General features: G+C 45.0%; 1 protein-coding gene across 2 annotated transcripts in view; it reads right to left on the bottom strand.

The window, feature by feature from the left end:
- DAAM1 (dishevelled associated activator of morphogenesis 1) overlaps positions 1 to 27,429 on the bottom strand; it is a 210,934-nt gene that overhangs the window by 91,333 nt on the left and 92,172 nt on the right. For both annotated transcript variants that reach the window (XM_054970185.1, XM_054970186.1), the window contains exon 3: positions 11,768 to 11,857. In XM_054970185.1, coding sequence (XP_054826160.1) covers positions 11,768 to 11,857 — 90 coding nt within the window. The remainder of the gene's footprint in view (positions 1 to 11,767; positions 11,858 to 27,429) is intronic.

Genomic DNA, 27,429 nt, shown 5'->3' with positions numbered 1-27,429 from the left:
GGGGACTATCTAAGTCCTACATTCTGTTTGGAACGCCGACTACCGATGCTTCCAAAAACCTCAGAAGCAAGGCATAAAGGAAACAGCATTTTCTTGCTGGTATTCTGGGGTATAATACCCCCGAACATGCAGGCTCCATTCAGCTTTGAAGCCCAGCAGCTGCTGATGGAATTACTGGTTACAAATTCATCGAATCCCTTCCCTGACATTTCGTGGCAGCAAATTCAGTCTTATCCCGAATTTTCTGCTATTCGGTTTCACTGAGTGATTCGGTATTCTACTATTAAGAAACAAGGGAAAAAATCTCGCCATCCAACTCTTTATATACGATGCATCATTTCCTAACATTTATCATGCCCTTCCCCGATCCTTTTGCAAGACCATCTCTCCCCATATGCCCCCTTCTAGCAGTTCCTTCGTTTTGGTGTCTAGCTGACCCCGTTCCTTCTCTACAGTAGCCCCTGCCTAACAGAACGAGGCTTCCCGAGAAGCTTTTGAGCTGCCATCTTAAGAAATTTTTAGGAAGCTGTTTTATTTGTGAAGGCATTTAATTAGGTTTAATTGGGTTTAAGCTGCAGGCATTTTCTTGGGGCACAGGATTAATGGGGTTTTGTTGGATTTTGTATGTTTTCAATCTTGGAATCGTACACCGCCTTGGGATATAAAAGTTTTAAATAAGTATCCGTGGCACACAGAAAGCAACTCTGTGCCATACGGCTGTTAACTACAAGACCTTTGACAGTGATCCGAGACAGCATCGGTTCCAGTTGTTCATGCAGTGACTACAGCCCAGAAATCTGACCAATTTAGGAACACTGGTTACCCACATGCTTCCAGGTTTAATATGCCTTTAAACCTTGTACCACCTGGGACTTGTCCAGCTGAAAGAGCATCTCTCCTGGAACATCAGAGTGGCGCTGTGGTTCAAGTATCAGGTTAGGATCTGGGATACCCGAGTTCAAATCCCCACTCTTTTATGAAGCTTGCCACATGACCTTGAACCAATCAAATCCTTGTTTACCTTGCAGGGTTGTTAGGAGAATAAAATAGGGAAGGGTTCCAGCTCCTGGGTGGAGATAGCAATAAGGCTGACGAAGGGGATGGCAAAGGATGCAACCAAAACCCACCACCTGACCCAGCAGCAGTGGTACAGTCCTGCAACTACAGGATAGACTGTATTGCTTCAGACTGCAGGTGTGTTTGAGAGGTGTGAAAAGAGACTATTAGGTCCTTCATAGTAAAAAAGCCAATCTCAAGCAAGACTAGCACATTGTGGATAACTGTTTTTCTCATGTTGTGCTGGTTTTTTACTTGGGCTTTCATGGAAGAGACATTCAAAACGTGACCCAAACTCCAATTGGCAGTCTCAAACATTATAGTCCTTTCTGTTGTATCAGGATGTTACCATTACCACCCATCCTGCTCCATGCACATATTCTACCCTGTAGAAAGCCTGCCAACTGCAGCCATTCAATCAAGATGCTGAGCCAGTTGCAAACCATTGCCAGGTATACCTCTGCTGTCGAAGAACACAAAGAAGCCGTTATGGCAAGGATCCTGTGATTTTATCACACACACACATGCACACAAACCTGGAATGTTTCTTGTTTAAGCTCTTGCATTGGGTGTGTGCGCGCATGTGAGAAGCTCCATTTTCATTTCTGCAAGCAATTCAATCGGTACTTTCATAGCTCTGATGGAAACCTCTGCAAGAACACACTTTGTTACACGGTTCAGAAACTAAAAAGTAATTTTTAAAGGATCCCGACATTTCCAAGTTACCCAGACAGCAATGCTTGGGCTTACACGGATTCCTGCTGCTATACCACCGCCACCAGTTAGACGCTCAGAACCTTCTGATTTCGAAAGCAAGGTTTTTCATTCCATAAAATCCAATTGAAACTGCTCGGCGATTTCCATCTGGCAGTGTGCACTAAGCTATTAAAGTCAGTCTATAATCTGGCTTGAACCAATTCGCGGGTTATTCGACATTCTCCCTTCCCTCCCCGTTCTCATTTTACAGATGACTTGTATTACCCAGTCTCATTTTAAAAACTCATTAAAGGAAAGAGAGCTGGCAGGCAAGGCTACAACCCTCTTAACAATGATCCGGGGTCGTATCCTGCCATTTACCATTTGCCGTGTTACTACAGAGGACAGAAATAGGAGCTACAAGAAAAATGCAGGCATGCTGCAAGTATGGGGGAGAGGCATTTGCAGCAGAGAAGCGGAAGGATGGAGGGGGTATCAAAGCTTCTACCATTTGACAGTTCTCCCCTGCAAAGAACCTCCTTCCCCAGGGAATTTTTTCAAGAATTTTGGGACCGGCATACCTGTAGGACCATCTCTCACGTTATATTCCCCAGAGGGTGCTCCATTCAGTAGACAAACATCTACTGGTGGTCCCTGGCCCCCAGAAGGTCCATCTTGCCTCGACAAGGACCTGGGCCTTTTCCGCCCTGGCCCCAGCCTGGCGGAACACTGTTTGTGACAACTCGAGCCCAGTGGGATTTACTATCATTCAGCCGGGCCTGTAAGACAGAGATATTCCATCAGGCCTTTGGTGGTTGAGGCAAGTGGGCCTCAAATTTGGCCTCCTACTGGGGGGGGGCATGTCCCCTCCCTGATTTTTGTTTCTTTCACCTGCTGACTGCCAGTTGCCCTTGAGGGCTCAAAATAACTGAATACGGGACTATGCAGTCTGCACTGTTGAGGGTGGATTTGTGAATTTTATCTGCTTTTTTAATAATAATAACATAATAATATCATTTGTTTTATATACCACCCTTCAGGACAACCATGCCCACTCAAGAGTGGTTTACAAAGTATGTTATTATTATCCCCACAACAATCACCCTGTGAGATTATTGTTACCATTTTTTTTCTGTTTTATTTTATGTCTTTTAAATTGATGTGATCTGCTCTGAGCCTGCCTGTGGGGAGAGCGGACTATACGTTTAATAAATAAAATAAAATATTTTTGCCCTACCCACATGCCAAAACCAGAAGTGATGAGGGATGGGGGCAGAGGGGAAACAAATGTATTCGAGGACTGATGGATGTAGGAGGAGTTAGGCAGCCAGCCCTCCTTCCCACCAATACTATCTCCTTGAAATTGGTCCCTTCCCCCATCCCACATCCCCGATATCTTTGCAAATGGGACCACATAACGCCTGGAGAGTCTTAAGTTACAAAAGCACAGCTGTGTTCCCCAGGTGACGTTTCTCGATTCCCCGCTCACACACACTGTAGCCTCTGAAATTCTGCTCCAGGGAGTTGGTGGACCACCAAGGAAAAGCATGAAGGTGAAGTGAAAGTCTGCATTGGAGGGGGAAGACTGCTGAAAAATCCTCCCCTTCCACAGGTCGAAGTGCCTTCTAAAAGCAGAAAAGGAATTTAGAGCCTAAACCAATGTTATTCTCGCAACCACCCGGTGAAGTGGGCAGGTCTAAGAGTGAATAACTGCATGTTCTTCGCCACCTACAAGGCAGCAGTTGTACGCCGGCATAGTAGTACTGGGCTATGGCTCAGTTGAAGAGCCTCTGCTTTGCATGCAGACGGCCCCAGGTTCAATTCCCAGCATTTCCAGCTAAAAGGATCAGGTGATATGATAGACCTGAGATTCTGGACAGCTCCTGCCAATCTGAGACGACGATACTGACCTTGATAGATTGATGGCCTGATAAACTTTGTGTGTTCACATGGGCTTACTGAAAACATTTGTTCTTTTCCAGTTTCCAGTCCAGGAAGAAAATAACAACAGTGTGCTTATATACTGCTCTTCTGGATAGATTAGTGTCCCACTCAGAGTGGTGAACAAAATTAGTGTTGTTATTATAATACAGCTGGGAAGCTGAGCTAAGAGGAGTGGCTGACCCAAGGCCACCTGCTGAGCTCATGGCAGTAGTGGGAGTCGAACCAGCAGAGTGCTGATTTGCAGCCCAACCACTTAACCACTATGCTAAAGCAGCATATACCTCGAAAGTTAGTGTTGTTATTATCCCCACAATACAGCTGGGGAGCTGGGGCTGAGAGGAGTGGCTTACCCAAGGCCACCTGCTGAGCTCATGGCAGTAGTGGGAGTCGAGCCAGCAGAATGCTGATTTGCAACCCAGCCACTTAACTGCTATGCTACTGCAGTGTCGATACACATCAACAACATGAGTTGGAATTTTCAGAAGTGAAATGGGGATGTCTGGCACACTCTGGTCTGCCCCATGAGACAACTCGTAGGCAGACTGGTCCTGCCTCGCGTGAAATTTAGGTGTTCTCTCTCTCACCCCCCCCCCCATGAAAACTAGAACTGTTTTTAATGAAAGCAACATAGCATACAAAATCCTGTGGACAGACCCCCCCCCCAGAACACTTCCACAGTAATCCTACAGATGCGCAATTCCATGCTCAAGAACACCCTTTATTTCTAAAACTATGCACAAAAGCCAAGCCAATTAAGCTCCATTCACGATTCAGCACAACACGTCCCTTTTCTTCCTCCTGACTTCGTAGCAGCTGAGCCTCAAAAGCCTGCAGCACTTCTGCTCCCTTGTGTCAATACCCTCTCTTAGAAAGGAGGGGCCCGCAAAGAAGAAAATGTTTTGGGATTAGCTGCAGTCCAAGCCCAAGGGTGCTAATGCGACTTTTAAATCTGTATTTTATCCCTCAATGGAAGCAATCCCAATATCTCAATTTTCCTTCCTTATTAGAGCCAAACAGCAGCCTTGAGAGACAGAAAGCGCCAGCGAGACTTCAAAGGTCCGTTTCACTTCCACCATAATCCAAAAATCCCTCCCCAGTTAGTGATGACCTTTAAGGCAGGTCACAACACAAGCCTTTGGATCAGTCTTTGGATCCACTCTTTGGATCACTCTTTGGATCACTGCTCCTGCTCTCTCACCGCTGCCATTCCGTCATAAATCCAGATACCTCTCAAATCAGGATAGTTTTTGTTTTTCATGATTTGAAGTTCCCTCAGTTACTCAGACAGCACAAGCTGGCCAAATCAGTCAGCAGTCCAAGAGGAAGGAAAGGAAGAAGATGGAAACCGCATCGCAACGACCTCATCGACACAGGGGATGCAGGGAAAACACACAATGACAGTATCTTTTGGACTTCCTCTGGCACTTTCGGACTGCAGATCTGTCATAACTATTAAAGCAGTGCAGTCGAGCATCGAGTATACTTCTGCCAAATTGCTCCCCCTGTCTGACCTAACCATATTTTATTTAGGTTATTTATAGTCCACCTTTCTTATGGAAACTCAAGGCGGATTACACAGCACGAGTTAATACAATCAATGTCTGGGGCATTCAATAAACAATGCAAGACGGGAGAGAGTGCAGAAATTTGAAAGCAAGCATAAATCTGGATACAGAGATGAAACATCACCGAAACAAAACGTAATTAATTTGACAGGACATCTTAAACAACGTGGAAACTATATGAAGGTAAAGGAAGGAGCAAGCCCATGTCTTAACACTGGCTGGCCAGAGAGGACTGGCGAGGGGACCCCAACACTGAGGCATAATTGAGACATGTTTATTTTGATATATTTTTTATTTTGCCCTTCCTTCAAGGAGCTCAGGTCAGCGAGCGTGATTCTCTCCCATCTTCCACAATCCTGTAAGGTAGGATAGGCTAAGAGTGCGACTGGCCTAAGGTCACTGAGCGGGTTTCAGTGGGTGGGGACTCAAATCAGGTCTTCCCAGATCACATCCCAATAGTCTAACTCCCGTGTCTCATTATGTTATACCGAGTCATATACCCATGGTCCAGCCAGATCAGAATGGACTTCACATGGTCAAAGGCTGAAGGCCTCTTCATGTGGTCAAAGGCTTGAAGATGCCTGGGAGGCCAGGTTCAAATCCCCACACCTCCATGGAAGCTCTCTGGCTGACCTTGGGCCAATCACATGCTCTCAGTCTAACCAACCTCACAGGGTTGTTGTGCGGATAAAATGGAGGAAAGGAGAACAATGTAAGCTGCTTTCGGTCCACATTGGGGGGAAAGACGGGGTATAAATGAAGTAAATAAATAAATAAAAAGCAGACACCCCCCCAGGACTGAACCCGAGGCCTTCTACATGCTAAGCAGGTGCTGTGCCATTGAGCTACAGCCCTCTCTATAAAGCTTCTGTATCCCAATTATAGCCAATGGCCCCACCTGACTCAAAATTCCTGCCTCTATCCTCTCCAGAGTCCCAGATAGAAAGACCTTTCCCCTGTACTTGCCTTTTAATATCCTTCAACTACAGACAAGACAGATTGAACCTGACAAAATGCTACACCTGTACTCTACCTCTGACCAGACCAACTATCTGCCATTCAACACGACCTCCTAGCCCAATATCAGGTTTGGGTAACAGGGCAAGGATAAGGCCCTTTCTATTCTCAAAGGTGCTCCAGGAATGACTAAAGACCATAAACTAGCAGAAAGTTGGTTAACTGTCCAAAGATGACCACATCGAGCACTTAACTGAGATTCTTTTCTGAAGAATGCTGGACTTGGATAGACTTTGCTCTGGTCCAGGAAAGCACGTCACTGACAAAGACACACTCAGGATAAATCAGTTTTAGCAGTCAAGCAGTCTCAAGGATGTGTAAATTTAACACAAAGGGGCCACTCTCTTGTTCTCTCTAGATCGCACAAGACTGAAGTAATCTGACTGGCCTGACTCAATCGTTATAATTGCTTTATTGGATCAGATGGAGGTTCAATCCAGTCTAGCATTCTGATTCCATCATGAGCCAGTTAAATCTCTTTGGGATGCTACCACCGGGGCACACGGACATAAAAAACCTCCCCAAACCCATCCTGCTTCCAACTGAGCTCCAAGCAGCTTCCAATTATTAAAAAATCACAACAACACACACATACACAAAACACCTCAGCCTAAACAACACAGATTTTTTTTGCCTACAAAAGCACCCAAAGTTATGAACAGCCAAAAGATTCTCTGGGTTCAGAGAAACAAACCACCAGATTTCTGTTATTAAAATGCCACAGCCATTAGAATTCAACTAAGGAATACACTCCTGAGTAAGTATTACTTTAGAAAGTCTGTAGTACCTAAGAGAAAAAGGGGCTTAGTACACCTCCTCTGGCTCTCTCGCTGAAAGAAAAACGGCCTCTCGTGACGATTTTGAGGTTGTGCAAAGTGGGTGAATAAGACAGAGAATGCGTTGACTGTGTGAGTCTCAGGTTAAAACCAACATCCTGACTCGAGCCCAGAAATTAAACCACCACCAATGCAGCCTGTAACCCTCAATCAACTAGTGTCAGCGAAGAAACAGTAATGACTAGGGGTGTGCACAGCGGGAAAAAACCGGCTGATTCGGTTGGGTAATACCGAACTGAAAAAAAAAAATTAGTATTCCCCGTATAGCGAATTTATTCTTCAGTTTGGTTTTGTAATACAGAGCAAATTTGGTAAAATCCGGCCATTGTTTCAATAGGAAACTCAGTTCGGAAATTTCCGGTAGCCTGTAGGGAGGTTTCATTTTTGGACCGTATATCACTACTCCTAACTGTCCTCTAACTACCCCCAAGTTTCATGAAGATTGGACCCTGAAGGGCATTTATGGCCCCCCCAAAGAAGGTGGCCCCCAGCAAATTCCAATCTTCATTATTCCCTATAAGAAAAACTATATGGACAATTGGTAAGTGGATTCTTACTGATTGCCCATATAGATTCTTACCGATTGTCCACTTCTAGACCGCCCAGGAAGGGCGGTCTCAAAGTGTAAATAAATAAATAAATAAATAAATAAATAAATTCTCCCTCTAGCATTGGGCAAATCTTTACAATGCCTTATAGCTTTCCTTCCCAAACTCACAGAATCAGAACCAGAAGTGACCCAGCGGATTAAATTCCTACACTAAGTTCTCTCCGTACCTATGGCACCTTCAGTGTAGGAGGATGCTACAGTCCCTCCTGGTAGCTCATCCCAATGGACAAATGTGCCTGTTGTAAAAGATCCTATCCAAAGCCTGCTTTGCTCATTGCTTCCTGTCCCAATTGCCTGAGCAACTATCACCCCCCCCTTTTAAAATATTTGACAAAAAGGCTTCTAGCAGCCTCCTCAATCTCCTCTAGAAATGCCTCTCTCCTTTTAAGCTTTTGGATGAGTATTGATCACCCAGGTGCCCTGTTGTCATAAATCCAAGGGCACTGCATTTTCACTCTCCTTTCTAAAACATAGATGCAGAGAAGTTAGCCGTGTTAGTCTGTGGTAGCAAAATCAAAAAGAGTCCAGTAGCACCTTTAAGACTAACCAATTTTATTTTAGCATAAGCTTTCGAGAATCAAGTTCTCTTCGTCAGATGCCTGATACAGAGACTGGACAAACACAGAAGAGCAGAGGGAAGAGGCAATTAGGGGGGGAGGGGGAGGGAGCAATCAAAACATTCCTTTGCTAGTATATGTAAACATCTCCTTTTGGTGTGTGTATCAGTTGGCTTCAAAGGAGTTTGCCCTGTTAGTTTGTAGAAGCCAAACAGCTAGACCATCCAATTCCAATGCAGTATGGGCCTTCGATAACCACAGCTCTCCCTGCCAGATGCATCTGACAAAGAGATCTGTGGTTCCCGAAAGCCCACGCCAGGTACCACTGAGCTCCCCCAGACCCCACCTCTGTAAAGGAAATCTGTTACCTGTGGTAATGTGATAACCATTCATAGTCCCTATTCAGTCCCAGCTTGACAGAGTCAAATTTGCATATGAATTCCAGTTCAGCAGCCTCCCGTTGGATTTTGTTTTTGAAAGGTTTCTGTTTAACTACAGTGACCTTTAAGTCTTTGATGGAATGTCCTGGTAGGTTGAAGTGTTCTCCCACTGGTTTCTGGACGTTTCCATTTCTAATGTCAGATTTGTGTCCATTTATTCTTTTGCGTAGAGGTTGGCTGGTTTGTCCAATGTACAGAGCAGAAGGACATTGTTGGCACATGAGGGCATATATCAGATTGGAGGATGAGCAGCTGTAAGAGCCAGAGACAGTGTAGTTGATGCCATTGGGTCCTGTAATTGTATTCCCTGGGTAGATATAGGGGCAGAGCTGGCATCTGGGTCTGTTGCAGGGCCTGGTACCTGTGCTGGTGACTCTGCTGGCTGATTCATGGTTGTGAGTGAGAAGTCGTTTAAGGAAGCCAACTGATACACACACCAAAAGGAGATGTTTACATATACTAGCAAAGGAATGTTTTGATTGCTCCCTCCCCCTCCCCCCTAATTGCCTCTTCCCTCTGCTCTTCTGTGTTTGTCCAGTCTCTGTATCAGGCATCTGACGAAGAGAACTTGATTCTCGAAAGCTTATGCTAAAATAAAATTGGTTAGTCTTAAAGGTGCTACTGGACTCTTTTTGATCTTTCTAAAACAAACATGTACTCATGCTGCGAGATCCTTCGGCTAGCAAGGCAGGCAGCAGCGGCTTGCAAGGTGGGTCACAGGGAGGAGTCTAGCTTATCAAAGGGCGTCAGGAGTTGGGGATGGAGGCACCGTGGCCACAACACCGGGCACAGCTTCTGAATACCCATTAACCAGAGAAGCCCCAGCACTTGATACAGAGATGCCATGAGAGAAGGCCTTTAAAATAGTGGTTAAGAGGTTGGACTGTGAATCAGCACTCTGCTGGTTCGAATTCCACTGCTGCCATGAGCTCAACAGGCAGCCACTTTTCTCAGCTCCAGCTCCCCAGCTATTTTGTGGGGATAATAATAACACTGACTTTGTTCACTGTTCTGAGTGGGGCATTAAACTGTCCAGAAGAGTGGTGTTTAAGCACCGTTGTTGTTGTTGTTAAAATCATGACGTGGAATGATTCCCTCCATCTCCTTTGGAAATTTTTTATACTGTAACATCTAGCTTGATGAAGAGTTCTGGTGAACTCAAAAGCTTGTATATGTCTGAGGGTCATTGTCGCCTGTCCCAATAAGGGTATTCCAAAAACACAGACACTGCTCCCTCTTTCAGACATGAACTTCACGACATGCACACATCTAATGGCACACTGAAAATTGGCAAAGAAGATCTTTTCCCTTTTTCCCTCTTAAAGTATCACTCTCTTTTAATCACGTAACACAAATTAAGCCCCGGGGACACAATTTGCCATAAAGAACTCACAAAGCCTCATTACAGAGCTGCGTCTTCACAAAGCTATATTTTACAAGGTCGGCTTTTCCATTAGCAAAGACGCATTAAAGGAGGCTTGCGGGCACAACGTTTGCCCAGTGAGATGTAAGACGCCAACCTCTATCCAAAAGCAACGGGGCAAGAAACCAGCAAGCTCCAGACAGAAGGCAAATGGGTGAGAGACGTGCCCCACTGGAAACATTTACAGGCTTAGTGGGAAATGAAAAACCCTCTCATGGTAATAACATTCCTGTGACATGTTAAGGACTAGCAAGTTGACTGTGGCAAAAGGCTGGGGGGAGAGCAGGGTCCATTTGGCCAAACACAGCATAATGGTGGCTCCAGTGAGGGAGCTACCTGCAATGCCACCCAGCTGGGAACCGACCCCTTCTGTTAACAAGGAGCCAGACAGCAGTTTTGCTCTTGTCTAGTTCCAGTCAGATCTGCCCTGTCTGGCCCAGGCAAACCCTATCTTGTCAGATTTCAGAGGCTCAACAAAGTTGGCCCTGGTTAGTACTTGGACGGGAAGGCACCAAGGAAGTCTAGGTTTGCTATGCAGCGGCAGGCAGCGGCAAAGCCACCTTGAACATTTCTTGCTTTGAAATCCCTATGGGGTCACTGTAAGTCTACTGTGACTTGATGGGCCCGTTCAAAGAGTTTCCGTCAATGAAAACCCAACTAGCTTCCCTATCCTGCTGCATGCGGGTCAGCACATTTGAGAATTGTCCCATGCACACTGCAGCAATCAGGTGGCAGCAGACGCATAATGCGTAGACAGCAGTGCAGACCGTTTCTATACATTTGTATAAATGCAGCTCAGAGGCACCACTGAGGAAGTGTCCTAGGGGATATTTACACAGGTGTTTCAGGACACAGGTCTTATCATTCATTCATTCATTCATTCATTCATTCATTCATTCATTCATTTTATTCGAATTTATATTCCGCCCTCCCCACATAAGCAGGCTCAGGGCGGATTACAATTTATACAATAATATAAAATACATATAACTTTAAAACCAATAAAACTCCTTAAATATTTAAAAACACACAACAAAACAACGCAGCAGCAGATTTTAAGGACATATAGCAGCAGATTTCTCCAGCGACCACCCCCTAACCACCTCCAGGAGTATTTAGCAAAGGCTAGGTGGTAGATACCCTCTGTAGGGGCAGAGCTTCTTCTAGGTGGCTGGCAGGGAGGCCCAAGGGCGTCAACCATACGCCTGGTGGGACAGCTCTGTCTTGCAGGCCTGGCGGAAGGATAGCAAATCCGGCTGGGCCCTGATCTCTTTGGACTGAGCGTTCCACCAGGTTGGAGCCAGGACCGAGAAGGTCCTGGCCCTGGTCGATGCTAGGCAGGCCTCCCTGAGGCCAGGGACCAGTAACAACTGTTTGTCACTGGATCGAAGCATCCTCCGGGGCTCATATAGGGAGAGGCGGTCCCATAGACATGCCGGTGGTCCCAGTCCGCATAGGGCTTTATAGGTTAATACCAGGTCTACAGGTAATATCAGTATAAAAGCCAAGTGTGCTCAGGGAAACCAAGAACACATGAAACTGCCTAATACTGAGCCAGATCCTTGGTACACCAAGGTCAGTCTTGTTTATGAACACAAACTTATTTTCGGTTGAGTGTCCTACCTTCTTCTTGCTGCAATAAATCTGCCATTTCTTTTCAGCAGGAAGTGCAAACATGGCTTCTCTATGTTTATCTGTAAGGTCGAGTTCATCCTAAAAAGAGGAGACAGAAAGAAAGAAAAAACATTTTAGGTCATTAAAATATCCAGTCAATTGTTTTGATCAGCATGACAAGTGGGGAGCCGGTCCCTGCTCCACTTGCCGAGGCATAATTGATTTAGCCCGGAGCAATAATTATCCTAATTTCATTGGTGACCTTATTGATTCTTGGTGTGTTCACTGGCAGTCTAGTGATAAATGGGCTGGAACTCTCTTCAGTACTTTTTATGGAACATCATTAACCCATCATGTCTAATACTTCTCGCTCATTTCAGATTGCTGTAATCCAAGTCTTATTACATTGCTCATTAGATGTTTCATTCTGTTTATTATATTGATTCACACTGTGCAATCTGCCATGAGTTGCAATAAATAGAGAGAAGCTCACATAGTTTTAACTACTTTGCACCTTGGCTCACTGACTTGACCTCTCTTTTCTGTGTCCGGCAGTCATCTTTGTGCTGCGTGCCGGTTGTCAGCTTGCAGTGAGTCTGTGGCTTAGCGCAAACAGATTGATCTGCGGCTGCTAAATATGGTTTCAGATGATGTCCTGTGCTTTTAGAGCATATATGATGACCGCAGAGCTAGAGCACAGTCGCATCAGGCCAGCTATCTGTGAAAAAGAGTTGTGTGGCAGAAATAGCCACCAGCCTCCTAAGCCAGATATCATCACCCGCTGTGCTGCCACCAGAAAAAGCCTCTTTCTCCAGAGGAGGGCAATTCCAGCTCCTCCCTGCGGAGGATTTGAACTGCCATCAAGCTAGTTGTTCTTGGGAAGGGTTGAGAGGATAAGGCAGCCTTAACCTATTTGTAAACTGCAAACCACTCGCTGCTCAGCTCCCAGACAGATCCAAGGAGGGCAGGCTCTTTGCCCCATCTTATGAAAACAGCAAGGCAAGATGGTCAGAGTGTTAAGACTAGAGAGACACGGGTTCTAATCCATCCGACAGCCCTGCAGATCAAAAGCTGATGTATGGGAGAGATCTGATCTAAGAGAGGTTCACACTTGTATTTTTATTTTTTTCTCCAGTGTCCTCATAGACCACAAATATGGCAGACTATTTCTTTGAAGGTGTACACATCTGCAAGCCCAGAGAAAGCACTCCATAAAGCCTAGCCGATCTGTAATGACATAAGGTCCCATAGATCAGTGTTTACGTGGTGAAATGCATGAAGTATATGTGCCCCTGGCAGATATCATTTATTTAATTTTATTTTATTTTATAAGTCATTTATAGTCCACCTTTCTCACTGAGACTCAAGGCGGATTACACAGTATAAGATTAGTACAATCAGTATCAAGGACATTTCAATACAGTATCAAGGACATTTCCATAGACAATGCCATAGAGTAAATAGATACAAGTTTAAAAGACATAGTATTAGCAAGAATCCAATACAGAGTAGAAAAAATACTGAAACAGAACATAATTTTAGGACTGACATTAGACAACATGGAGCATTGGTGGTAATAGGAGTACATATTTAAAGCAACAGATAATATGTAAGGCAATATAGTGATGAAGTCTACGGTCTACGCATTAGCGAAGCATCTGAGGGCAGAACCACAAGTGACAAAAGGCACAGGTTGGACACTTGTCTGCTTCCCTCAAGTTTTGATGGGAAATGTAGGCAGCTTGGCGGTATGTTGGACAAGTGACAGTTGAAAAGTCCATTGGACAGCAGTCAGAGGGCGAAGCTGCGAGACCAGGATGCCTACATTTCCCATCAAAACTTGAGGGAAGCAGACAAGTGTCCAACCTGTGCCTTTTGTCAATGTGGTTCTGCTCTGAGACCCCATCCCTACAATACAGCCCTCCCATGCCCTTTTGACTCCCAACATCTGCCTACATCCAGGTACAAAAGCGCAGATGCGTGTCATACATCCGACAAAGCGCACGCTAGTCCACGAAAGCTGAGACCACAACAGTGTTTCATGAAGTCTTTACAGTCATCATCCTAGCCCAATATTATCCCACATCACAGATCAAGGCTAACTAGTGAGCTTAGAACAAAAGCAAAATTTGAAGTAAGGATTATCAGATTGGCAGTAAACAAAAGACCCAGGCTGAAATCTGCCATGAAGTTGGCCAGGTGACCGTGGGCCAGTCACTCACGACCCAAAAGGGTTGTTGTGAGAATCAAGTGAGGGGAGGAGAATATACACACACTGCCCTGAGCTTTGGAGGAACAGCCAGATAAGCCAGAACAGTTAACTGCTAAATGTGGAATTCTTAAGTCTGCTTGGGGAAATAGGCAGTTTGCACACTAGACAGACCTCGGTGATTATGTAGGGGACTGGGGAGCCTCCGTGGAGGAGGGAGTGTGTGGCTGGGGTGGATGGAATCAGCAGAGCAACAAAATTCCTTGAGTAAGCCCTGTGGGGAACTAGCTGACAATATTCACACACTGTGTATTGAAGAACAACCCACTTAGAGCCAAGCTACAAGTGACGCCTTACACAGGTTGGACACTTGTCAGCTTCCCTCAAGTTTTGATGGGAAATGTAGGCGTCCTGGTTTTACAGCTTGGCTCTCCATTACAGCTGCAAGACCAGGATGCCTACATTTCCCATCAAAACTTGAGGGAAGCTGACAAGTGTCCAACCTGTGTCAGGTGTCACTTGTAGCTTGGCTCTTACTGTGTTTGCAAGTTTAACCAGATCTTGTTATTAATACTCTGATCTGCACGGCCCAGGCTAGCCTGATCTTGCCAGATCTTGGAGGCTAAGTAGGATCCGTCCTTGTTCGTACCACCAAGGAAGTCCAGAGTTGTTCTGGAAGGTAAACCACCTCGGTTCAATCTCTTGCCTTGAAAATCCTCTTGGAGGGGTTGCTATAAATCAGCTGTGACTGATTTCCACCACCTTTATTAATTACTTCAACATTAAGTGAATATCCAGGTGGCTGCTTATTCTCCTTGTCTTGCCCTCTCAGCCACACTGAGATCAGCTCGTAAGTTTCAGGCAAGTATCCGGTCTCCTGCTTTGCAACCCTCGGCTATTAAGGCAGAACTCCACATTCACACAGACAAAGCCCTCTTACAAGCCCAAGAATGTGGTACTGTGGTCCAGAGCAAGATGGCACACATCCTATTTTACTGTCATAACAAGATCCCGAGGTAAGTGAAGTTACTCTGCAAGACGCCTGGCCCGTTTCCATACGGCTTACCTTGTTCCGGAAAAGAGCGAAATCTCGTGCAAAATCTCGCAAGATTTCGCTGTTATCGCACGAGATTTCGCTGTTTTCTGGAACAAGGTAAACCGTGTGGAAACGGCCCTGGAAACCTGGTTGAATAGGATCTAGCTTTTTGAATAATTTAGCTTTTTTAGGGAGGAGGGGTAAGAAACATTCATTTTGTGCAGGGCAGCAGCCACCTACAAAAAGCCTGCATGGACAAGGAGTCAATAAAAGGTGGGAATTTCTAGCTGTCGCTGGTCACTCAATATTCACATAAATTAACTGCAAGGTAATTGCTATGGATGGATGTGAAAGTTGGACAATGAGGAAAGCTGACAGGAAGAAAATTGATTCTTTTGAAATGTGGTTTTGGAGGAGAGTTTTGCAGATACCATGGATGGTCAAAAAGACAAATAAGTAGGTTCTAGATCAAATCAAGCCTGAATTGTCCCTAGAAGCTGAAACGGCAAAATGGAAGCTATCGTACTTTGGTCACATCATAAGACAAGATTCTCTGGAAAAGTCAGTAATGCTAGGAAAAGTGGAAGGCAGCAGGAAAAGAGGAAGACCTAAAATGAGACGGCTTGACTCAATGAAAGAAGCCGCGTCCTCCAGTTTGCAGGATCTGAGAAAGTCTGTTAATGATAGGATGTTTTGGAGGTCTTTCATTCATAGGGTCTCATAGGTTGGAGGCGACTTGATGGCACATAACACATAACAACAGAATGTCAGGCGCATCCCTGTCTTAATCCTGCTGATCTTGGAAAGGGTTTTTTCCGATGGAAACTCACTTCCCCCAAAACAGTAAATATTCATCCTCCCACTCTGAAATTCTTCCAGCAATCTGTACATGCATCTCATCCCATGCAGCTTCAAATTAACAATCATGAAGCAGACTAATTTGCTAGCGGGATATGCCAAATGGCAATTAGTTTTACGGCCCATCTGCAATTTGTTCTCTGACGGGTTCATTTTGTGCCTGTCTATATATATGAAAGAATACACACTGCCTCCATGCTGACCAGAGCAGGCGTGTTCCCTTGTGCTCATAAAATCTCAAACCAGAAAAAGAAAGCTGCAATCCACCCCCACTTTCACAATTGCTTTACCGATCTTGTGATTTCCTCAATTGCTGCAGAACAATCTTCATGCCAGCCTGGACATTTTTGCTAGCTTTAGAAAGGATGCGGTCAGCTCCCTGGAGTTCTGTTTTGGAAAAGCAAAATGAAGCTGCAGCATCCACTACCTATGAGCCTCTAGCTATACCCTATGCGTCTTTATACGTTGGTAATAATATCTCCGCTATTCTTTTCCCAGCTTAGTGACTTGCAGCCAACTATGCCATGTTTAAAATATCCTTCTATTTATTAGTTCCTGCTACCAAAAGGAATCCTGCAACTAGATACTTTATTTTCACACATCTATCCCCAGAGAACTTAAAGTTATTACCCTTCAAGATTCAGGAAATTCATTTCTACATTTGGCTTTCTAGCTTGCATCATGGAAGCAGCTCGAAAATTTTATGCGTTTGCTCTGGTGTTCCTTGGTAGCTGAAGCCAAATTTCTTAATGTGTCAGTCAATTTGGCCTTTCCATAAAACTTCCTTGTCTTAGGAGCATGTGGGTGGTGGTAAAGCAGAAATGTGTATAAAATAGCATAATAAAAAATAGGGCAAGAAGAATCTATATTAGAGATGGGCACGAACTGAAATACGAACCAAAATTCATGACGAACGGGGCTGGTTTGTGGTCCACAAACTGCTGGTTCGTCAGAGCCCATTTCTGATGAACCGCCATGAACTCTAGGCTGGCTCGTTTTTTGGTTCATCACTGCAGACAGCCTGGCAGTGATCAATCAATTTCCTAGGCAACAGGGGATGGACTTTCTGCAGACCTCTGCTGACCTGGAAGTGGCCTTCTGCTAGCCCGAAAGTGACCTGCTGACCTGTAAGTGACGATTTGCTGACCTGGATGTGACGTTTTCACGAACCAAATGAACTGGTTCATGAAACGGGGCAGGTTCGTGAAAGTTCGTGGATCTTGAAATGTGATGAACACGAACCACATGGTTCATTTTTTCCCGGTTCATGCCCATCTCTAATCTAGATATTTTTCTTAGTTGACAAGGAAGGAAGGAAGCTTCAGGTTTCAGCTGCTTCTAGTCTCTCCATTAAAGAGATAACATGAAAGTTAAATTAATTAACACCGAGTTAAACTTCCTGTTCTCATTGGGTTTTATCTTACAGAACTTTACTTATATACCATATGTGGGGGAGGGTTTTTTACACATCTTGTTGACTAGTCCAGTCCTTTACAACTGAGACAAGTTTTAGCACAGTACTATCTCACTTGGGAGCTGCTTTCAGGAAGAAACAAGATCTCACAGAGGGGTGATCACGTCATAGGTGGAGCAAAAGTAACAGGGTCTCCACACCTGAACCAACAATTAGGATTGAGCCAAGTCCTGCCAACCAGCAAAGGAGGGCAGAGTGGATTTAGTTGCCCTCCCAAATTGCATCAACAAACTGCTCAGAAGGATTTTTTTAAAAGGCTCCTTGGGACTTCTTTTGGATTGGACCCAAGATGTTGAAGCATGTTTATATTATCCAGTACAAAGGAAGGTAAAACTCTTGCAAAGCCTATCAGGCAGCCTGCCAAGTATAAGGTTATTGTCACGGAAGTGCCAAGAGGATTCTTTACTATATATACCGCCAACTGTAACGTGGACAGGAATTATCTTTTTTAGCTTCCTTTTGTGTCCAGTTTTACCAGGGTCGTTTTCACAATGCTTACCGGCCATGGAACATTGTGCCGACCTCCCAGAACGGCAGCGTCTTCCAGGCGCAATTTTGCGCGAGAACTTCCATTCTCGTGCGAAATCGCGCCAGAAAGACACTGCCATTCCAGGATCTCAGTGAGATGTTCTGTGGCCGGTAAGCAGTGTGAAAACGACCCATATTTATAAAATTTCTAAAGAAAAAAAGAGTAAATTGTTCAAACATGGCAACAGTCAGACACATAACTGTACTAGCGATCATAAGACTTAACTAACAGGTACCTACAATCTCACACCGGAATGACACTCCCCCTCTCCTGGCAGGAAAGAAACCAGCTGAAATCGGCAGGAACAAGAACTGTCTCTGTTTTCTGTGGGCTGCTCGACGTTATTGACTGTCAGACATAAGACAAAGGGCCAGCATGCAATATTCTCTTTTACGTTGGGGTGGTGGTAATCATTTGATGCAATTTTGATTTTGTCCGCTGCAATGAAACACGATGGTAGAAAGACGGGGTAGAAGTCGAAGCACCATACACATCTGTTGCAGAAGTACTGTCTTCATTTTGAGAGCTTATTTTCCAGAATAAAGCTTGAAAAAAATAATTCTGGCAAAGGCCGTTTCGCTGGAGGCATTTGCAGCCTGTCAGACAATGAACATGTGTGCCATCTACAATACTGCCCTTCTACGATTTAAAGAAACTCATTGGGCATAGCAAAATGGCATGCAAACTGGTAATACTTCCATGACAAAAGCAGTATTTTCCTGCCTTTAGGTATAATTATTGCACGCATAGCAACATGCACTCATTTCTCCCATGGAAGTCTCCATTATTTCACATTCCGAACATAATCAGATTTGTGTGGATGGTTTTCCTGAATAGTGAGGTGCCCAGCAAGGGTAAGATTAGGACGCGCTAGCATCATTAAGAGAAATGCTCTTAATTCATCTTTAACCAATTTCTCCCTGAGATCCCAAAATCGTTTTGTTTCTCTTTTTAGGAATTTGGAGTCCGTTCCTAATTGATTCTGTTTTAATCAAAGAGAAATTCCAAAAGGAAGTCAGGAAGGGGGGTGTTCTGCAAAATTTCAGAATTTCAACTCTGCAGATGCTCAGAGGCAGGCAACGTCTTCCCAAGGCTTCTTATCCTCCTGCTAGAGCGTGTGTAACCTAAAACATTGGCAAGGGCTGAAGTAAGAAAAGGGTGCCCTGATTTCTCTTTACAAAGAGAAATCTCTCTTTAAAAAAGAAATCAATGGCTGTATCTAAAAAAAATGAATTTTGGAGAAATGCATTCCCCTTCCCATAGCACTAGTACATGCAGCAAACAATGCAAAACTAAATGATTCAAAAAGGCTTTTTACTCCGATAGGAGGGCTGTATTATAGGGAGCGGATCTCAGATGCTTCACTAATGAGTTAGGGTCCATAGACTTCACCACTATGTTGCCTTATGTCCTATCTGTTGCTTTAAGGATGGGCTCCTATGTGCTGCCCATGCTTCAAGTATGATTCTAGTAGGTAGTTCTATGTCGTCTGATGTCGGTCCTAGACGTGCTTATGCTGTTTCAGCATTTCTTCAACTCTGTATTGGATTCTTGCTAATGCTTTCTTGTGGTAAACTTGCATTAATTTACCCTATGGCATCGTTTATGGAAATGTCTTTGATACTGATTGTAATAATCTCACACTGTGTAATCTGCCTTGAGGCTCAACGAGAAAGGTGGACTATCAATGGCCTAAATAAATACAAGAAAATAAATGAAACATAGGTAGAAAGGTGTGGAGAGGCTACGGTGTGATGTGAGGGCAATGGGCTCAGTGGCAGAGCATTCGCTTGGCATGAAGAAGGTCGCAGGTTGAATCCCCAACATCTTCAGCTAAAAGGACCATTCAGTAGATAATGTGAAAAACCTCTGCCTGAGAGCCTAGAGAGCTGCTGCCGGTCTGAGTAGACCACACCAACCCTGATGGACCAAAGGTCCGAATCATTCTAAGGCAGCTTCATGCATGTGCAACATTATTCGGAGTGGTAAAAGTAGTCTGAAGTGGTTTGAAGTACTTCTGCTTTGCACCAGTGGTGGAGAGTGCCCTGAAGTCAGAGTTGACTTATGCCGACCCCTGGTGGGGTTTCCATGGCAAGAGACCAACAGAGGTGGTTTGCCATTGCCCGCCTCTGCAGCCCTGGTCTTCGTGGGAGGTCTCCCATCCAATTGCTGACCAAGGCCGACCCTGCTTAGCTTCTGAGATCTGACAAGAGCAGGCTCACTTGGGCTATCCATGCTGGGCGTTTGGAAAATAATAAGCTAAAGAAAACAAGTATGGAGATCAACAGGAGTTCAGTCTCTTATTTGGGTACAGCCGGACAGACTCTCTGGGGCTGTCTCTGGACTTCAGGAAGCACCTGCAGGTTATGTTTTATGGATATTGGCATCTACGGCGTTCGGTCCATCACGTGCCATCCGCTCATTCTACAGAAGCAATATCCAAAGTGCGTTCCCTGTTCCATGTTTATCCACTTTAATCCAGATAATATCACTAGCTCAACCAAGTTGTTTAATCGCAGATTTAAAAAATGTGCCCGAGATTAATCAGCAGGGGTCAGGCTGAATGGATGTTTCAGGAAGATGCACTTGCTCTCAGGTTTGATGGAAGCGAAATTCAAAAACGGTCCCTGGTTTCAGCTTGTACGTATCAATAAGCAACACAGGAAAAAGAAAGCTGACAGCGCTCAGGCGTCAGAGTCAAAACATTCAGTTTATTCATAATACTCATGTGAATTTATTCAGTTTTTGAAGCTATTTTGGTTCTTGTGCTACAATCACAGAGCATACTCTGTATTCCAGACTTCCAAAGCAATGAAGAACGTACTAAAGATGAATGGTAGCCTTTGTTTATTAAACTGCAAGGTCTCACACTTGAGACACTGCGCCCTTCTTTCAAACTGTTCTCAAAAAAGACATTTAAGATGAATATTTTGGTCATTTGCAAGTTTATTTAAGGATAAACCAACATAACCGCTGAAGGACTAGTTGAGTATAATTAGAGCCAGTGTGGTGTAGTGGTTAGAGTGTCAGATTAGGATCTGAGCGACCCAGGTTCGAATCCCTACTCTGCCATAGAAGCTTGTTGGGTGTCCTTGGGAGAGTTGCGCTCTCTTAGCCTCACGTTCCTCACAGAGTTGTGGAGAGGAGAACGTTGTAAAGCATGCTGGATTCCCACTATGGAGGAAAATGGGGAAAAAACAGGCCCTGAGCCTGTTTGCGGGGAGGGCGGGGTTAAAAATCGAATGAATAAATAAACAATAAACCAAGTAAAATAAAATGTATGATGGCTGCCACTCCTTAAACCATGCCTCTTCACCGCACACAAGCCACAGTTTTCAAGCAGCCGTGTGAGAACACACAGGCACAAAAATATTAGATAAAAAGGGACAGTTTTTTCGACCAAGGACGCTGCCTGTAATGTGCAGTTGAGGAACAATTGGTACTGAGGCGAGCGCAGCTTTCGCTAGTCCAAAACAGGATAAGCAGAGAAGGCAGATCTTCTCTGCGACCAGACGCATCGTTGTCGGGGATGCTTTAGGCTGTTCCTGCACTGGACAGGGGGTTGGACTAGATGGCCTGTAGGGTCCCTTCCAACTCTAAAGTTCTATAATTCTCCACTTTAGGAACAGGTTAAGCCTTCCTAAAGTCCCAGAGCTCATCACCCTGACTGGCCACCTACAGAAAGAGAGAGCAAACAAACAAGTTACCATATGTGTATACTAGGGTTGCCAGCTCCTGGTTGGGAAATTCCTGGAGATTTGGAGGGTGGAGCCTGGAGAGGGCGGGGTTTGGGGGAGAGAGGGACTTCAGCTGGCTATAATGCCATAGAGTCCACCTTCCAGGGCAGCCATTTTCTCCAAGGGAACTGATCTCTGTCACCTGGAGACCTGTTGTAATTCTGGGAGCTCTCCAGCCACCACCTGGAAGCTGGCAACTCTAGTGTGTACTGCACAACTTGGGTTAACTACAATGGTGCAAATTCTTCAGTCAACAGATTGCGCTTCAGGGAATGCGATCACAGCTGTCTTCAGACAGAATGACAGCTGCTCTTTAAAAAGCAGACAGGTATTTTTACAGTCATCGTCTTCACAAAATATGCATGTCCAAAATTACTCACAACAGCGCTGAACCTAAAGGGGTTTGGAATAAAATATACAATCTTCACCTGAATGTGACAGATGAGACTACGCAAGGAAGTCTGCTCAACTGAAAGCCCTGCCCGCCTGCTTCCTCATCCCAAGCCGCACCCAATGCCGAGCAGGATCTGTTCTCCCACTAGGCAGACTAAGTGAGTGGCAGTCTCAGGACAACACGTGCCAATGTCCCTGGATGGGGTGAGGGCATTGCCCTTGGAAAGGAAAAGCATCTTACCTGTGCTAAAGTGCACCTCATGCTTGCATACTCTGGAAAAGAGGAACTCTTCACATGCTCAGGGAACACTCAAGCCACAAGTACCAGAATCCTTGTAAACAAAAGGCAGTGCAGATGACAAGAGCCCCAAAGTCCCAAGTATAGCCCAGTCCCTTCTAGCTCCTGGTGTGGAAATTGGAGGGAGGCTCCATGCTATTGAGGGGGAAGGGACTAGGCCCTGGAGCCTTTTAGTGTAATTCTCTTGGTTCTTTGCTACTGTTGTAAAAGTAAGTTGATGTCTTAAATGTTCCCTCTGATAGATGATCTGACCTGGCAAATTCTAATTCTATCTCAAATTCTAACCCTACCGGAAGGACAATGTTGCTACAGGAGGTGGGGCTGTTGGAAAACTTCCGGCTACCTGAAAACTTGAACACCTGAACAACGTGCCCTAGCTAAGATCAATACCCCGATCCAAACACGGGCATGCTCTAGCCCAAACTCTCTTGAAAGTGTTCCTTTCAAGGTTGCTGGAAAACCAGGTAGAGTTGCCAGCCAACCTCCGGGTGGTGTCTGGGGATTGCGTGGAATTATTTCAGGCAACAGCGATCAATCTCCTGGAAAAAATGGTAGCTTTGGAGGATAGACTGTAAGGCATTAAACCCTGCGGAGGTCCCTCCCCTCCCCAAACCCCGCCATCTCTTGGCTCTACCACCCAAGTCTCCGGGAATTACCCAGGTTGGAGCTGGCAACTCTAAAACCAGGAGATTCTCCCCTTCTCCTCTCCCAAACACCAGAGAGAGAACATTTTGCAGCCACATTCACGACTGCACATGTCTCGAACATTATCTCCTGCCCTCTTTCCTGCTACCTAGGGTTGCCAGCTCTGTGTTGGGAAATCCTGAAGGTTTTGGGTGTGGAGCCTAGAGAGGGCAGAGTATGGGGAGAGGAGGGGCCTCAGTGGGGTATACAGGAATACAGTCCACCTTTCAAAGCAGTCATTTGCTCCAGGGGAACTGATCTCTGTCTGGAGATGAGTTGTAATTCCACGAGTTATCTAGCCACTCCCTACAGGCTGGTAACCCTATTGCCACCCCAAATGGCAGTATAACTCATTCTGCAGTGAGAATGGCATGCTACTTCTATCCAGGGCTTTTTTCTGGGAAAAGAGGTGTGGTAGAACTCAGGACTGCACAATGACATTACTTTGGGTCAGCTGGAGCAAGGGCAGTGATGCTCTGTATTCTTGGTGTTTGGGGGGGGCAATCAGTGGGAGGGCTTCTAAGTGTCCCTTCCCCTCTGGCAGACCTCCTGATGACACCTGGGTCTTTTTGGCCACTGTGTGACACAGAGTGTTGGACTGGATGGGCCATTGGCCTGATCCAACATGGCTTCTTTTATGTTCTTATGAGAACTCATTGCCAAATTGAGAAAATGCTGAGCTGAAAGGCTCAGTGGTCTGACTTTAGCCAACCAATATACTGTCATGCCACCACACTTACTGAGATTCCCAATTGGTCTTGTCATCCTATTTACTGAGATCCCCAATTGGCCTAGTCATCCCATTTACTGAGATCCCCAGTTGGCCTCGTCATCCCATTTACTGAGATCTCCAAATGGTCAGAATTACCTATGAGACTATTCCCAGGAAGAAAACGCTTTTTTAAAAATTGAGGTATCAAAACAGTACAATTATTGCAGCAAACAAGGTTTGGGTTTGAGGCAGCGTCACTGGCACCTCCACTAAGTCATGCTTTTTGCTCCAGTCGAAGAGGTAAACATTCATCACTACTAAAAGCATTCAATTGCACAGCAGTTTTCTCCCATTCATATTTATAAGCACGCTTGCCAACTGCATCCCACTGCTCCAACAATTGTTCCCTATTCTAAAGTAATACATAAATACATTATGAGTTATCGATTGTTCCCCATTCTAAAGTAATGCATTATGAGTTATCAATGTTCAACAGGCTCACGCACACCTATTTCAGAACATTGGTTTAAAGTTGCTAGTGGAAAGATGAATCTTGTAGAATAAGACCCATATCCTGGAAAAGAAGTATTTGGATGTCTGGGGAAAGAAGACTGTCATTCTTCTTCTCAGCCTAAAAACAACGTGTTGTATTAGGAAATTGGATCTCCCAACCACTTGCTAATATTTCATGATTTAGTGTAGGAGTGATCAGAAGGCAGTCTCAAGTGAGCCAGTGGATCCACCATCTACTACTGTAGTACCAGCCCATTCCTGGGATTTTCACAAAGGGCAAGACAGAAGAAGATTCTAGAGAGGTAGGTCATTCTTTGACCACAATTCTTTGACCACAAATAAATAAGTCTGGGGCCCTGACCTGCATAGCCCAGGCGAGCGTATCAAATCTCATAAGCTAAGCAGGGTTGGCTTTGGTTAGTAATTGGATGGGAGACCTCCAAAGAAGCAGGATTGCGAAGGCAGGCAATGGCAAACCATCTCTGTTAGTCTCTTGCCACAAAAACTCTGACAGGGGTCGCCATAAGTCAGGTGTGACTTGAGGGCACTCTCCACCACAAATAAGTCTGAGAACAGTCCAGAAAATCACTTTCTATCCTGCCTCTTACTGTGTTAGAGGTGTCTCAACAACTGAGTGCAAATGAGAAGAGCCACATTTGTGAGGAATACTGGCCTGTTTTTCACTGAAAGGGTATATCTGCTGTACTGCTTCAGCCCACAGGTGGCTGTTGACACAACTGAATGCTTCTCTGTACAAAAACGAGATCCTCCACAAAGAAACCTGGAATAACTGGAAGAAGCTTAAGGCTGCAGTCTTTCTCCCAGAAATTCTTGTTTTCTATGTTGAGGGGAACAGCTTTGTCTGGCGGCGCAGCTGATCAAATGTGCCCCCCCCCTCACACACTGCAAGACAATATAGTGAGAGCGCAGACTGAAACAGCCTCATCTCTGCTGATGCTTCATTTGTAGCATATTATGGTCAGATAGGTTGATTTGATTCTGATGAAATAATGGACAGCTGCTCAGATTGAGTGGTGAAATGGCAGACTTGCAAACTCACCCAAGAAAACAGCAATTTGCTTTTTGGTAGAGGAAAAGCTGCAGCAGCACACGAGTTTGCGGCTCACGCCTCCTTCAAAACTGTACAGCCCACCTCTCCAGAGACACAATTAAGACTAGAGATGGGCATGTGGTTCATCAAATTTCACGAACCACGAACTTTCACGAACCTGCCCCTGGTTTGCGAACTGGCTCGTTTGGTTCGTGAAAACGGCACATTCGGTCAGAAAATAATTACTTCCAGGTCAGTAGAAGTTCACTTCCAGGTCAGCAGAAGGTCTGCAGGAAGTCCATCACCTGTTGCCTAGGAAATCGACTGATTGGCACCAGGCTGTCTGCAGTGAGGAACCAAAAAACGAACCAAACGAACCAGCCTAAAGTTCATGATGGTTCGTCAGAAATGGAATCTGACTGAAATGGAATCAAAACTGTACAGCCCACCTCTCCAGAGACACAATTAAGACTAGAGATGGGCATGTGGTTCATCAAATTTCACGAACCACGAACTTTCACGAACCTGCCCCTGGTTGGTGAACTGGCTCGTTTGGTTCGTGAAAACGGCACATTCGGTCAGAAAATAATTACTTCCGGGTCAGTAGAAGTTCACTTCCAGGTCAGCAGAAGGTCTGCAGGAAGTCCATCACCTGTTGCCTAGGAAATCGACTGATTGGCACCAGGCTGTCTGCAGTGAGGAACCAAAAAACGAACCAAACGAACCAGCCTAAAGTTCATGATGGTTCGTCAGAAATGGGATCTGACGAACCCTGGTTCACGAACCACAAACCGGCCTGGTGCATGCTTAATTCTGGTTCGTATTTCAGTTCATGCCCATCTCTAAATAAGACCACTCCTATGACACAGATTCAAGGTCACACATACTCTTGGACATGGCAGTTATTCACATGTAGTGAATGGTCCAATGCCTCCCTGCCCCTCCCAATATAGAAACACTAAGCTGAGCCAATTGTCATTTTGCTTAGGTTTAGATTTGCCCATCCCTCTCCGTCACTGCATTTTCCCATGGTAATGATCCTCCAAAGCATTTAAATGCTGTTGATGCGCATTAAGAAAAACTAAAGCCATAAAAATCAATTTGCAAAGCAGAAGAAGCCATCAGAAGCAGCGTTTGTTAAAAATGTATTGGGAGTTACACCCTGGTGGCGGCAACTATTTTTAATGATTGCATGCAAAGCTTAGCGTGGCAGTTATTTGCAGAGCTGGGCAAAATCCCAGGTTATAAAAGAGATTACACAGTTGCTCCATAAGGATAATTTATGTAGCATCTTCCCCGCCCTTGGGGTGCTGAGCAAAAGCAACGCAGCATCAATGTGCTTGATAAAAAGGGAAATGTGGTGCGAAGCCAAGCGGGCTGGAGAAGATGGTGTTCCAACCAAATGATGCATTGTAATAACATGAGATAGAAGGAGATACAACAAAATCCGCCCAGATCAAAGTGCAATAAATGAAAGCTGGGAAACTAGGCAAATATTGCCACTAGTTGTGGCCGAGCTTGAGAGCAGGCCAAGTTACCTGCAGCAACAAATCACCTCCACACAGGCAGAACCTTTCTGTAAAGTCAAATAGGCAGGTTCTGATCTTGTTTCAATCTACCAAACCATTAAAAGGCATGTATAGGCAGGCAGGCCACTTGTGCATCATTTTATTTACTTCTTTATTAATTTGCAGAACTCACTGCCACAAGATGTAATGCTGGCCATTAGTATAGCCGGCTTTAAAAGGGGATTGGACAAATTCCAACATGGCTGCTCTTACATGTTTTTTAGGCTGATCCACAGAGGTCTCTGATAAACCTGCCTTGACCTAGCACCTAGAGCCATCAAGAAAAGAACACAACAGATCTCTTTGGACAGAGAATTCTGCCATCAGCAAAAAGGCACACACAAACATACTTTGAATCAGGAGTCCCCAAAACTTTTGAACCTGTGGGCATCTTTGGAATTCTTTAATAGTGTGGTGGGGACAAAATGGTCGCCGCAGATTTCCTTCAGTCACGCAATGAAGTTCCTTGTGTTGTGGTGGCAGCTGCTACCAGAGTAACTATTTTAAAATATGCACAGCCAATCAAATCTCCAGTGGCCAATCAAAATCCTTGCTGGGCAGAAGACCCACTTTGCCCTGCCCGCTTTCTAAAAACATTTGGTGAATACA

This window comes from Eublepharis macularius, chromosome 2 (assembly GCF_028583425.1).
Source record: "Eublepharis macularius isolate TG4126 chromosome 2, MPM_Emac_v1.0, whole genome shotgun sequence".
NCBI classification, from domain to species: domain Eukaryota; kingdom Metazoa; phylum Chordata; class Lepidosauria; order Squamata; family Eublepharidae; genus Eublepharis; species Eublepharis macularius.
Note: the sequence above shows the minus strand (reverse complement) of the source record. Positions and strands in the feature narration are given on the sequence as shown.